General features: G+C 41.2%; 1 protein-coding gene across 1 annotated transcript in view; it reads right to left on the bottom strand.

Annotated features, from left to right (window-relative positions):
* The window catches only part of LOC104546045 (receptor-type tyrosine-protein phosphatase T), a gene marked incomplete at its 5' end in the record, with an annotated part of 65,063 nt that overhangs the window by 44,174 nt on the left and 6,928 nt on the right, over positions 1–13,961 (bottom strand). Inside the window, one exon of the mRNA XM_010191333.1 lies at positions 5,210–5,358. Within this exon, the coding sequence (XP_010189635.1) occupies positions 5,210–5,358 (149 nt within the window). The remainder of the gene's footprint in view (positions 1–5,209; positions 5,359–13,961) is intronic.

Genomic DNA, 13,961 nt, shown 5'->3' with positions numbered 1-13,961 from the left:
GCAGGAGGAGCAGCCCTGCTTTCTCCTAATAAAGCGTTAGCTTTCTCTGGACAAGAATCCACAAATTATTTCCATATTAATCAAATATTTATGGAAAGGAGGCAGGACTCAACATCTTCACAGCAGATTCTTTTCTTGATAGTAAATTTATGAGCCTGGTTTATATCTACAACAGCATACATGTACATTGTCATGGTAATTCATCATTTCTGAAGGGATACTCTTTTGTTATCATTCATCATTCACCCTTAAAGTTACAGGCATTTATTTATCTTCTCCTCAAAATGTTGGGAAACAAACTAATATAAAACTCAGTACATCAGAAAGATAACAATAGATAACACAGGGAAACAAAATGTTGGGAAACAAACTAATATAAAACATCAGAAAGATAACAATAGATAACGCAGGGAAAACTATTCCATAACCCAACAGAAGTAGATGAAACTCAGTATACATCAAAGTAATTTCAGATGCAATTTTTGTATTTCTAGAGCAAATGCCACTTAAAAAATTCAAGTTGATCTATGGGGTGAACTGAAGAAGTCACTAGTCTTGGGAGTTTCATACATCAGCAGAATTACCTCCTAAGCAGTTTATAATCACCTAGTAAATGAACTTGCTCTCATTTTGCATTCTTCCACCATATTTTCAGACTTACATCACTTGAAACACATTAAAATAATCAAATTTCTCAAAGCTTAGTCTGCTGGAATTCTGCCCCAGCTGCCTCCAAGCCATAAAGCATCTCCCCTTGGGGCCTCTTGCACTTTCTCCCCTGTATTTGTCAGTCTGAATCAGACCCTCCTCTGACTGTACTTGGAATGGCCCCTTTTGCAGAGGTATAAAATAAGGTCTAAAAAGAAAAATTTGTTTGCTCAGAGCCACAATGAAAGTCAACAAGTCAGGGCTCGATTTTCTTGAAATTTGGGAGTATATAAGAATTCATTGGGCCTTTCCAAGAAGTGCTAACGACGAATTACTTAGGCAAGTGATACACTTACTTCAGTGAATCTGATTAAAAGTGTTACCAATTGAGGTTTATGAGATGAACCATATTTGTGTGACAGGGAGGTTAATTGTAGATGACAGAAAAAGGGGGAAAAACCCCATCAAAAAACCAAGTTTCCCAAAACTTTGGAGACCTCATCCTCAAAACTAGTCAGGAGGTGGCTTGTGTAACCAGAGACATGCACACAGGGCCGCTGTCAAACCAGAGGTTCTTACCAGCACTCGTGTGTGCAATCACAGGAAGCATTTCCAGAGAGGATTTCACACCAGGGTAGAGATTGAGACCTCATTACAAAACCTCTGTGTACTCCCTCGAGTGGCACGTGAGGCCACACAGATCCCTCTAGGTATGCAGAGTGGGGGAGGCTCCTTCCTATTCTGAAAATTACTCTCCCTTGTTTTCTGTAAAATTTGCTAAGCTAGCAAACCCCACAAAAATCCCAAACCAGCACGAAAACAGCTAACAGGGATTTTGGTATTATTTTCCATTCATGTCTTTGATGAAATTTGGCTTTATTACTATTAATTTTAGAAATTTTCACTAAAGAAAACACCTCATGGTCATGATCCTACAAGTCCTGGACTGCATTTAGCAGGTATCCTAACTGGGAGTGAAAATTATCTATGGGGTAGGAATGAGAACCAGAGTTTGAAGAAGCTACAGCAAATCTAAAGACATTCACTGCATTTCATTCATCACAAAAACGTGCAGGATCTGGAAAAGTGTGAATTTAAATGGTTCTTGGTTAAAAATGAGCCTTAACGCCCCAAGTGTCACTTACCTACAGCTTCCTTTTATCTCCTTGTTCTCATTAGTAAAAGCATAGGAATTTGGTAACTGTAGAGTAGTGCTCACAAACCTCAGTGCCCTCCAGCTTCCAAAATGCTGTCTTCAAACTGCTTCTGCCTGTAAAACTAAAGCTGCCTACCTAATCTTTAGCAGTCTCCTTACAGATTGAGATGTAACAAAAGTTAAGCACATCCCGGTAAATCAGTCTCTAGCAAAACTGGGTGCATTTTGAGAGGTTAAATCCTCAGAATCAAACAGTTCCTGACAGAACCACCCTGAGGATGTCACGATGGCTGTGTTGGTGACATGGCTTTCTTCTGGACAAGCCCTGATCCATGGCATTTTAGCACTGCAAAGCCAGAAGAGCAGATCCTTTGCACAGGACGTATCGTTAGTGCATCACTCCTGAGATGATGCATTACTGCTTCTCCCATCAGACGGATGGGCTGCCAAATCGCACACAATTTATGTGCAATAACAACCCTTTGCACACCCTTTTGGCCAGTGCACAGCTGCTGGTGGATGATTTTAGGCCCAGCTTCTCTGCAATTTGTCATCTTGTTTCATAACAACCCTGCGCTGAGTCAGTGCCTGCATGTGACTCTGCTGTGTCACGCGGAGGAGAGCACTGCTGCTTTCCACACTTCCCTGCAAACTGAGGAGCAGGCTCAAACACTGCAAAAGGACCAGCATCTGCCTTTAATGGATTTACAGTATATTTTTATTTTTCAAAAAGCAACATATTTGAGAAAATGAACAGCTACAATGAGCCTGCTTCATCTCCACATAATCCCTGGGTAAAACTAGACAAGCTGGAATAGCCATGGACTAATATATCTCTCAGCAAACAGCTATTCTGATTGCATATGGTGTCAGAGACAGGGGCTGAGACCATAAAATCTCTGCAGTTTAAACTCCTGCATGTGCCAGTGAGAATCCTGCCTGAATAAGAACTAACTGTGTAGAATGGAAAGAGCAATGGGGGCTTTGCTTTGGGCCAGGGAAGATAAATGCCCGTTTCTTGTCCACTTTTCAGCTAGACCTGAAGTCTCCCTGTTTAGGCAGAGAGGCTACAGATCTTCCAGAATGTAACTGCATTTGATAATGAACATCTTTGCCAAACAATAAAATTCAAAACTACAAATGTCCAAGAGGATGGTGTGCTCCTGAGCTGCTGGACCTGCACAGTCCGTTCTATAGGGACTCATGGAATTTGTTCTGCCTGAAAAGTCGTTAAAAAGATTGGGACAGGAAGGAAAAACAGGAAGGAAGGACATGCTCTGCAAGGACACTGTCATCTGGAGATAAACTTGTTTGCAAGTCATTCAATAATTGTGAGGTTTCCTACTTAACAAGTTGTCCTGTTCTGTTTTATTGCTTCTGTGAGCTAGCAAGGTGACCTTGGGATTGAAAACACTTCGCTTCCCTTGGTGGACTTCAAAAAGGAGAAGGGTATTTCCATGCCACTGCTACAGCCAACTCTGGCTCCCATAACTGAGGGTCAAGATGGAGAGGATGACAAACGATCACAAGATATCTGCAAGTGCTATTTCCTGTTCGGAAGCAAAAGGACAACTTAAGGAATTTGGCTGCTGCCCAAGACAAGACAGCTGATTTCAAAAGCTAGGATGGATAACCCCCTGTAAAACTCCACTAGTTAGCAGGAAGGTTAAAGAGTAATCCTATTACGTTATTCAAAAGTTAGAGTAGGCTCGTATAGAAACCCTCAAGTATTAAACTCTATTATGGAAAAGTTTAAAAAATAAAGTCTTTTATCCATATAAATCCCATGTCAGCATGTGCACAGTACTGCACGGAAGAGAACTCACCTCCAACACCTCAGCATTCTGCACTTGGCAGTAAAAAACATGGAGGAATCATGAAGACTCACTGGTGATTGTTTCTCATAGATATAAAAAGGAAAAAAATGAAAAGAATGCGCCCATAACTTGACTCAGGCTGTGTTATAGAGGGAGGTAGTGATAAAATCTGCAGTGATGTCAGACAAGCAAAGGACTAACTGCTTAAAAAAAACAACCTGGAGGGATGCTTTTTTACAAAATTAGATACATCATATTTTCTAGAGTTGCCATTTCAAGGAAATGACTCAGCTGTTTTAATTAGTCTCCAAATATCAAGGGGGGGGGAAATGAGGTCACATTACAGGCTCTTATTTTCTGGATGGAAAAAAAAAATCCAAAACTTTTAAAAATCCAAATCCTGAAGAAAGTGTTAAAAATTTCATTCTACCCATTCTAAACCAGCTGCCTTTGCCGTTTCTAGGATGTCTGTTACAACGCTGTCCTCTGCTATCCTGTCTTTCAAAGATATGAACCACTGACAACTCTTGCTGTCTTCTTTAGGAGATAAGCTACTCAACACCTGAGAGAATTAGATCTTGACTCGAGACAATTTAATATCAGAGAGAAGTGTTCACTGCTAGCCCTGGCGGTCCCAAACACCTATTTATCCATCTCCCAGGTATGTCACACAGAGTTGCAGTGGCAACACATGCAGATGGAATTTGACGTGACCTACAGACGGAGGGAAAAGAAGAACTCACTCAGCCTGTCCTGCTCAATCCAAGATTACAGAGGTTTCATTGATGAAATGCATTTTGTACCATCACCATTTCCAAGTTAGTAACTAGGGGAAAAACCCCTTCACTACAGATGTTTAAGAAAGACAAAACACTTTTACTTGTGACTCAGAGCTGCCTCCTGTTCAAACTAGCAGGCTAAGTGTCAAAAGAGAGTGACATTCCCACAGTGGCTAAGTCAAGATTTATTTAATATGGAAAAGTTCACAAATCCACCATGCTCTCAATCTGGATCTAGCGAGGCTGAAGTGTGACTCTGTGCTGCTTTACCCACAAAACTCTTCCAGCTACAGAGGTCTGAGTGGTTTATAACTATTAACCAAGATTAGTTTTACTGAACCCAGGTGAAGAATAAACGGAGGACACAGACAAAAGAAGAAATGCTGTCTTTCCATTCCAGTTCTCTAGCAGGAGACCATGCTTTCTTTCATAATAATTTCACACAGAAAATGTTATTTCATCCTACAAGTCAGCTAAGTGATTTGATTTGACTCTTCTACTCACAAAGGAAAAATTATTTCTGAAGAACAAATAAATGTGCTTTTTTAACTGTCTGATGTAGTTATTAGAACAGACTTTATAAATTATTCTTGGTAGATTTTGAGTCAGAAGGAATGCTATACACCTGACAGTTAAAATAGGGGCAGTGTCAGAGAGATTTCAGACAACTGATTTCTATCAAGCTTTTGCAATGATCTCTATCACTGTCTTTCCTAGCTCCTCAATATTGTGCCCATAGGAAATGGGTCCTTTTAAGAACCTAGAGCTCTCCAAAGGGGACACACCCATTGCAAGCAAGTTAAACTTACTGAATCCATTAACATCTTGGCAGCTGGAAGAAAAAGCTTCTTCATTGTGAACAGCACTGAGTTTGGTAGAGGTCTTGTCAGAAGTAGCCACGGGACCCATCTCCCTCTGCGTGCTGGTCTGAGTCTCCTTCTGCTTCTTGGCTAGCTTCCTTTAGGGTATTTTGAAGAGGGGAGAAATCAAGGTCAGTTTTCCCTCATTAAAAACAAAACGACGAAAAAACATTTTTAAAACCGTAGTTATCCCACTTGGTCAGACATGCAGGGCACATGGCAATCTGCATGAGAGGAAACCCCACAGCTTTTTGATCTAACAGTTGTGGAGCACAATAAACATAGCGATACCAGTCTTTGAGCTTAGCCACCCCTCCCAGGAACTTATCTTGCACAACCCCGCATCACCCCAGCAGTAGGAGGGCTACATCATCCTTGAAGAGGTGGCATAGGCAAGGCCCCTGGAGAGGGTGTCAGCAGAGGGCACGGGATGAGGGCAGCGATCAGAATCCCTCTCCAGGAGGTAAATGGGATGTCTGCATCTATCCCACGGCACCTGCACTGGGGATTTCATGAGAGTGTGACCTGGCTGTGCAACCCGAGAGCTGGAGCAGTTCTGCCCTGTCACCAGGCAGAGCAATGGGGACAGCAGCCTCTACTAGATTTTGACACACACCCAAACTGCACTGAGGATCGACAGGCAGTGAAGGGTGGGGCGAATTAAAGGTTGAAGTTATTTTAGAAATGCCCAAACATGCCACTATTCTGGGAAAATGGGTCTTGTCTTATTTTGAGGAGATGTCAAAAACATTGGCAAAAGCAAAAACACTGCCTGCTCTGAGAACACTAACAAAGACAGGAACATAAGAGGCTCCTCTTTTGCAAATACAGCTAATAATAAGAAAATAGAGAGAAGCAGGAAAAGTGAGCTGCTAAGCTTCCAATTGACATTTGACTGCCCTGTGCTTCATTCATATCAGAGAGCAAAACTGTTTAAAAATGAATGTGTGACATTCTACATCCCACACCTTGAAAAAATATCACACAAATCCCTAGCACCAGCAAAGAACTTTGCTTACACAACTTCCGTAGATAAGAAAATAAAATAAAATAAAAGGGAGAAAAACAGATTTCTGTAAGAAGGAGCTTTAGTTTTCTTTTTTCCTGCAACTCAAAGAAAAAAAAATCCTAACAACTAAATCATTTTGCAAAGAGGGTTTTCTTCACTAAAATTACATGCTTACGGTAAGTACTACCCATCTTTTAAACTTCATTAGATTCTTAAAAGTGTATTCCTTGCAACATATTCCAACAGGCTTTATTTATTCACAGCACATGTCAGAGCGGCATTTACAAGCAAGTTCAAGCCCACAGCTGAGCCCCAGCCCTTGGTGAGATGGGCAGCTATGCCAGTTACACTCATTTGCAAGGAAGGATCAAAGAGAACTTAAACCTTTGCCTATGTCTGTGGGAAATTCCTATTTTAAGGCAAGCTGATAATCCAGACCAGGAGAGCACAGATTTACGGAGAAATGTCCAATGTTTGATGCAAACTCTAGACCAAAAACATTGGTCTTGTAGTTAGTGGTTTCAATTCAAACAAGTAGCTTTTCAAATTAGGCACGTAATTACAGAATGCATATTCAGATTTCACAATCTCCATGGTATATCCACTTCTGCAGATGAAGATGCGAACAGGGGAACCATCCTTGAGCGATGAAGCAAAAAGCTGGTGTTTAGTGATGTTAAAAGCTTTGCTTCTAGTGTTCACCAATGCTAGCACAGTCAGATTTACCAACTATGAACTACAGCTGTGAGAACCGCCTTTTTATGCTATGGTAACAACAACAGTCTTGAAGTATATTAACCCTGCTAACTGGTTCTTTTAATCCTTTAGATTTGCTAATCAGACATCTGAATTCTCTGTCTTCAGGAATTAAAATTTCTCAGTGGGAAGCACTAATCCAAAACGCAGAAGTCTTTAACAACAAGCACTCTGGACTGCTGGGGTGAGCCACTACTGATGACCACTACTGATGTTTAAAAATGGGGAGTCAAAAAGGGTGACTTCCTTATTAAATGGAGATTAAATTATTTGTGGCAATAATTGTCTGTGAATCCCATTGCCTGGTATCTTTTCAGAAATGCCAACGAGCTACAGAGAGCTGGAACTGGCAAACTCATTTTCCCTTTCAGTGAATGACCAATAACATTTCTGCATGTGCTAGGCAGGAAAAAATAACCCCAAACCCAAGCCCATCAGTCCCCAAAGGCCTGCTTACAAAAGCCCTCTGCAAAGCAGTTCTACCTGGTCCTGTAGAAGACAGAGAGGCCCCTAAAACATTGGCTTGAATGCCTAAAAAGAAAAGGTGACATGAGTTTAAAGTTCTCAATCTAACTCGCACACACAAACCAGGCTGCTCGCAGGTGGACCAGCTGACGCTTACACAAGTTCAGAGAGAAGCCACACAGAAAATTGTTCGGCATCTGAAAACGCTACCATTTTCTTTCAGCAGCGTGTTATCAGCTTCCACCTTTCTCCCTCTCTATTCCAATAATGTAAAAATTCTTCATCTAAATTTAGAGGGAAAAGGAAGACAGATCTCTTTTGAGGATTTCAGAGCTAAGCTTGCCAGACACATCAAGGGGCTCTCGGTTTCTAAATGTGCCTTTTCTGCCGCTGTTATGTGTCTGGATAGAGTGGCAGCACAGGACTAAGCCTATTTGGTCCTTACCATCATTATAATTCATAGAAAGGATTATAAAATCAAATGACTGGCACTTTCTAGAATGTTAGGGATGTGACTTAAACCCACAGCTAGGTAGAGGTTTATTTCCCAGCATGTCAAAATGCCTTTGGAATTGGAAAAGCATTTATCTGGAAATGCTGTTTCCAAAAATAGGGCACTTGGAGAGATCTCAGTGAATCACTGACAAGCTGCATCAGTGACACGGCTCCTGCTCTCCTCCCTGACCAGCCTCCCCGAAACACCACCACCGCAACACCCGACCGAGACCACTCTCAGCGCGGCAGCGTCAATCACAGCCCCGCTGCCGCCAGCGCATACCCAGCACTGTCTGACACCGGCACTGGGAAGACTCTTTCTGTCTCATGCATTATGCAGCTGAAAAAGGGAAGAAATAAAGGCCCGGGCACATATATGGAAGAAGAGTCTGATCAAATCAACACAGGGTGAAGAGACTGAAATGTCAAAATGCGAATAAGGTGATATTAATGGCTGTTTTACGTTTAAATGTAAGGAAAATGGGCCAAGGAGAAAACAGGAGTCCACAGATGGGGTTTACTGGGTTGCCCTTTTCAGTTCAAGAGGGTTTGTAAATGATGAGATGATGTTTACAGGCACAATACACACATAGGAGAGATGAGACAGAAAGATGCTCAAAGTAGAAAAAAAAATGAGACCAGCTGTATAATCAGGCAGTTGAAGCTGACCCAAGTAAAGCAAGGATAAAAGCTATTGGTGGTGAACCTCAAATAAGTATGCGTTTTGGAAAAAAAAAGGGATGGGGATTTGATTGAGCTGTTTTTGAAACTTCTGCTCCTATCAGAGAACAGATCTAAAATACTGAAACACTGTAATAAAAACTGTGGGAATTCCAGTTTGACGATCAAGGAATGTGAACTCGGTATCACGTACAAAGCATTTGCTGCCATGGGCATTAATCAGAAACCTTAAGCAGTATTTTCAGTTAGAGGTATCTGCAGGATCAGATTCCTGTTTTGCAGAGGTTTGGATAAACTTCAGGGATTATTTTTCAAAAGTGGCTGGCAATCTCTTCTCTAACTTTTTGTATCAATTTTACATGCATGAATGCTAAATCTGTAACTGCCACTCCTAAAGAGCTCTCGTACATGTACATTGACAGATTTAATTTTAGATGTTTCACAAGGATGGATTATATACACTAAAATGTAGATTTGCATGCACAGGTAATTTAGACATTAGGTATAGATCACCTAAGTTAAACATGAAATTTCCTCCTACAGACAAGAATTGCATATTGCCCTCATTTTCAATAAGCAGTTTAAGAAAGCTACAAAATTCTATTCCTTTTAGATATTTGTGCGCAGCAGCCTGCTAAGAGCACACATATTATTTATGATGAAATCTGTACAAGCTTAAAGCTGGCAGCGATCAGCCGTGCAAACACCCAGCAGGGAGCACTGGTTAAACTGTAGTTTTGTGAAAAGGATCTCTGTCCGCTAAGCCTGCAGTAGATCACAAACTCAATTTGAAAGAACAGTTTCATGCTGGTATAAAAATAAGGGAGAGATTATACATGGCATTATGGTCTGCAAGCCACTGGTAATCCTTTTAGTCTGACTGGGGATCGGTAAGGCCTCTGCTGCAATACTGCACTTCAAATAAGGTATGTGCCACAGGGACACACACACAAAGGCAGAACAAGAAAGGTAAATCTAGAAAACATGACCGACAAGCAAAGGCCAAAGGAAATATGGATCTTTAATCTAGAGAAAAGAAAATCAAATACGACTGGTAGGTCTTCAAACATATGAAAAGACACCACAGGGAGGCTTCTCTACTTGTCTACAGTGGCTGGTGAAAAAAAGTAATGGGGCTAAGCTCTGGGAAGGGCGGCTCATTTTAAACTTCGGGAAAACTACGCAGCAGAGACCATCCATCTCTCAAGCCAACTGGGCAGGTAGGCTGTGCAAGCCCAGTCATGATGGGCCCTTAAAGAGAGTGAGAGGAATGAGAGTTAAGAGCAGCACAGCCTTTTGGCAGCCTGACGGGTGAGCCCGGGTAGGTCAAACCCTCCCTGTGCTGCCATGGCCCTGCCCAGCATCGCAGACCACCACACGCTCACTGCTGCTCATAGCCACTGAAAGGGCAAATCCTCCATTTATGGGTAAGCATACACACAGAGTTACTTGCAATTTTTGTAGCACCTGCCATGGTGAAGCCAAACTCAGCATGGGTTATGGCAGGAACAGAGGGAAGTCGCCAGAGTAATGGTGAAGCGAAGAGCAAGGACCAGCTGCACCACCTCTGATTACAATGCAAACATTACTTGGCATGAGAAAGCAATGCCACGCAGACAGAAGTCAAAAGATGCTCTGAGTGTTTTGTACTGCATGTATACAAAAGTGGGGTCTTCAAAAATGTAGGCCCATGCTCTCTACGCTTCACTTTATCAAACTGTAACCATATACATTTTAGTCAAGATAAGTGCATATAGCAGCCATGCTGTGTAAGTATATACTGGTATACACAGGCAGCAAACTGCCCTCTGCAACGTTTAGGCTTGCAATCACCACACAGATATGCTCTAAATAAAATCTCACATACTTTCTGGATTTTAATTATGTATTTTTAAAAATTGCTTTCATTGGACTGGCATAACCATCGATTCATGATTCTGCTCCTCCAGCATCTAATGAGAAAATCAGCTTCTTCTTAAAATTCTAATTTAGCAAGCTGACCTGTGCAGGCAGATCCCACCATCCATGGAAATATATGGAGATATATATGTATGTATGTGGTTATACAGAGCTATGCCCATAAATAAAATAACATTTTATTTCTTTGCAAATATCCCACAGACAGTGGAAATAAATTCAGCACAAACTCTGTTATTTCAGAAAATGCAAGTATAAATCTATCTTAATACCTCTGACAGAATCTCTCCCATGAAGAGAAACTCTTGGCTGAAACCATCAAAACAATTAAAATTGGTGTGAAATTATGGTGGGAGTTGAAGCATGTCCTCCGTAGTGTGACCAGTTCAGGGGAAAAGGAAAACAACATATTGGCCACTGAGTGTCCTTTTCTTAAAACTAACATTAAACTGAGTGTTTGTAACCTATACATGAATCTATGTATTTCCAGAAATACTTCTCTGGCCTCATATCACTCTTGATTAAATTTCATTCTGTAACCATTACCCATCCCAGGAGAAAGAAACAAAACAAAACAGCCCACACACAGAAAACATTTCCTTTTCCTGGCGAGGAAATAATAAAGCCTTGCCATGGGATGCTGCAGCTGAAACTACTGTTGCAAAAGAGGTGTCTGTCAGCAAATGCAAAACCTCCTTTAAGCCAGCTGAATTGCTGTCTGTGTTTTACAGCTCCAGTTAGGATAAAGAAACAAAAAATTTCAGACGTGGATGGGTTGCTACCTTACATTGCACATTACAGTGCACTACAGTGCAGCGTGATAGAGACAGCAATTCTGTACAAACCTCAGACAACATTGGTATTGGTGTAAATACAGAGTAACTCCTTTGAAAGGGTTCATGCAATGAGTGCACCAGGACAGGAACCCCTAATTCTGCATCCCTCTCTTCCCATCACAAAAACAAATTCTGTCCAAGGATCTCAAATCGTAAGCAACTAACTGTTAATAATGGGTAAATAAAAGTACGCAAAATGATGCCAATCCTGCACGACCACTTAGCAAGTTAGGAATAGAGACCTCCTGGGTCTGTATTTCCACTTAAAGTGTGTTAAAGATCTTTATGGCCTTCTCTTTCAGCCACAGTAATAACCCTTCCTACATGTTGTAGGAAGTTTTTTATGGAGTGTTGCTATACAAAAAAATCCCACAACTATTTACCTGGTATGCACCAAATATGCACAAAATAGCTAAAAGAGCTGCTCTATAAAAGACTATTTTTGACTGGTTTCACCAAAGCTGCAGGTACTCAACTATCTCACAAAATCAGTTTTTACAGTCTTGGATTGCAGCAAAATGCAAGACAGACTGAAGGCAGAACTCCAGCCTAGAGACTGCTACAACGCTTATGGCCAATCTCTACAAAAAGTCTGTCACTCATGAGATTTGTCTCCATGACGTTAATAGACTTATCCCTACGAACTGTTCAGAAGAGCTAGGGTTGGAGATTTTGGTTCCTAACAAGAAGAAATGCCAGTAGAGCCAGTAACAAAGGGTTGAGGGGAATTATCTGAAAGCAGACGAGAGTTACTCTAAGCAGAATGAATTTGAAGTTCAGAAACTGAAACTAAAAATAAAGTGATGTAGTCCATATGGTCGTATTTAAAGGTCTGCCAGCAGATCTATTTGAGAACCTGCTTTACAATCCTGGTAACTCATTCAACCAAATTTTGCTTCAGGACTAAAACATTCCTATGAGGTCCTAGCATGGAAACAAATTCTATTTTTAAAAAAAGCATCTATATATATACATATTGCTGCTCTTGCTTTCACAACATTTCAAATAAACTTAAATCAAACCTCTCTGCTTATAAGAGACTGTAGCAATTTCTATCAGCTTTGGCTAAGAATTACACAGTACTTAGCAAGATTTTCATCCATAATGATAATGAAATATCCTATTTTCATGTGATACTTGAAACTCAATAAAACATCATCATATGCTCCTTCATGGATTCTCCTGCTTTCTTCTCTCACTACTGGAACATCTCTCATACTCTATTTTCGGGGATGGGGGAACCCAAAACAATACATAAACAAACAAACAACCAAAACCAAAACCTAAAACCAAAACAGCTTGGTTTTGCCAGATCAGGGATCAAGCCAAAATTCAATCTGAAACCAAATGCTGACATGCACAGCCTGATGATGGAAGTATTTATTGTGTGATGACTGTTTATGTGTTACCTCTCCCACAGCGATGTTCCAGCCAGCAGAGCTCCTGCATGATGGGGTACCTGGGACACTATAAGCAGAGCTAAAAATGAGCTCTGCAAAAAACGCTGGGTGATGTGATTTCTGCACCCTGAGCTCCCATCTCCACTGAGTGCTTCAGAGGGCTGCCATGAACACATCAGCTTGCTTGATGATACCTCTGCCTTTTCTCTACTGTGATGTGCTGCATGGTGCACGTCTGCCTTATTACATCTAATCAAAGCCCTCGCTTCTGCTACCGCTGAAACTCATTGCAACCTCAGGCTGGGGTGACCTCCAGAGGTTTGTGTATTCACTTTTCCTGAGTCACTCTCCCTGTTCCCCGAGAAGAAAGTTCTGGTGTATTGATCCCCAGAAGCCATTACAAGACAGCAAAGAGACTGCTTAACGATACCCTGACTTTCTCTGTAGTGGAGTAATCCCCAGCTGACTGCTTAAAGCAATGTTGTTGTGCTGTTGTAAAAAGGGGTCAACAAAGGGCTCAGAAGTTGAATCGTGTTTTTAAATACACAAATCTCAAAAGAAAATAAAACAGGGAACAGTCTGACCACATAGTGCCTGCTGGAAGAAGACAAAATTATAATGGATAACCAGGGACTGAATTTTTCAGGCAATGGTGCTGATGAGTCATAAGGAAACAAAACCAATGCAACAGTGCAGGGGGCACTTTTCTGGCATTCATGAGAAATGTGCAGAAGAGGAAAGGTTGTAGCAAGAAATGCAACAAGCTAGTAGCATCTACACATTGAAACCATCCCCTACTTTAACATTTAGTTAAACTTCTTTTGAAGTCTGACTACTTAAGATCAAATACCATTCTTGGTGAACCAGTGTGAAGTCTAGAGGAAATGGAGTTACTCTGCATTTACAATTCTGTAACTGGGCAAAGTGAAGGCTCATTGGGGTGTCTTTAGGCTCCTCACACACTTTGCAAGTGGGGAAGGTTCCTCTCTGAACTATTTTCTGACAGTTCATCGAGAAGCAAAGTCACTCGAATGGGTGGTACATAGGGATCCTCATACTTAAGTCCTTTGCCTTGTTCTTTGGATGTAGATCAGCTCATAGGGAAAAGAAGTCAACTTCCACTAAAAGGGCAGAATAAAAAT

The sequence above is a fragment of the Mesitornis unicolor genome, unplaced genomic scaffold (genome assembly GCF_000695765.1).
Source record: "Mesitornis unicolor isolate BGI_N332 unplaced genomic scaffold, ASM69576v1 scaffold9279, whole genome shotgun sequence".
Lineage (NCBI taxonomy): Eukaryota > Metazoa > Chordata > Aves > Mesitornithiformes > Mesitornithidae > Mesitornis > Mesitornis unicolor.
The sequence above is the reverse complement of the archived record's forward strand: the minus strand, read 5'-3'. Positions and strand labels throughout refer to the sequence as shown.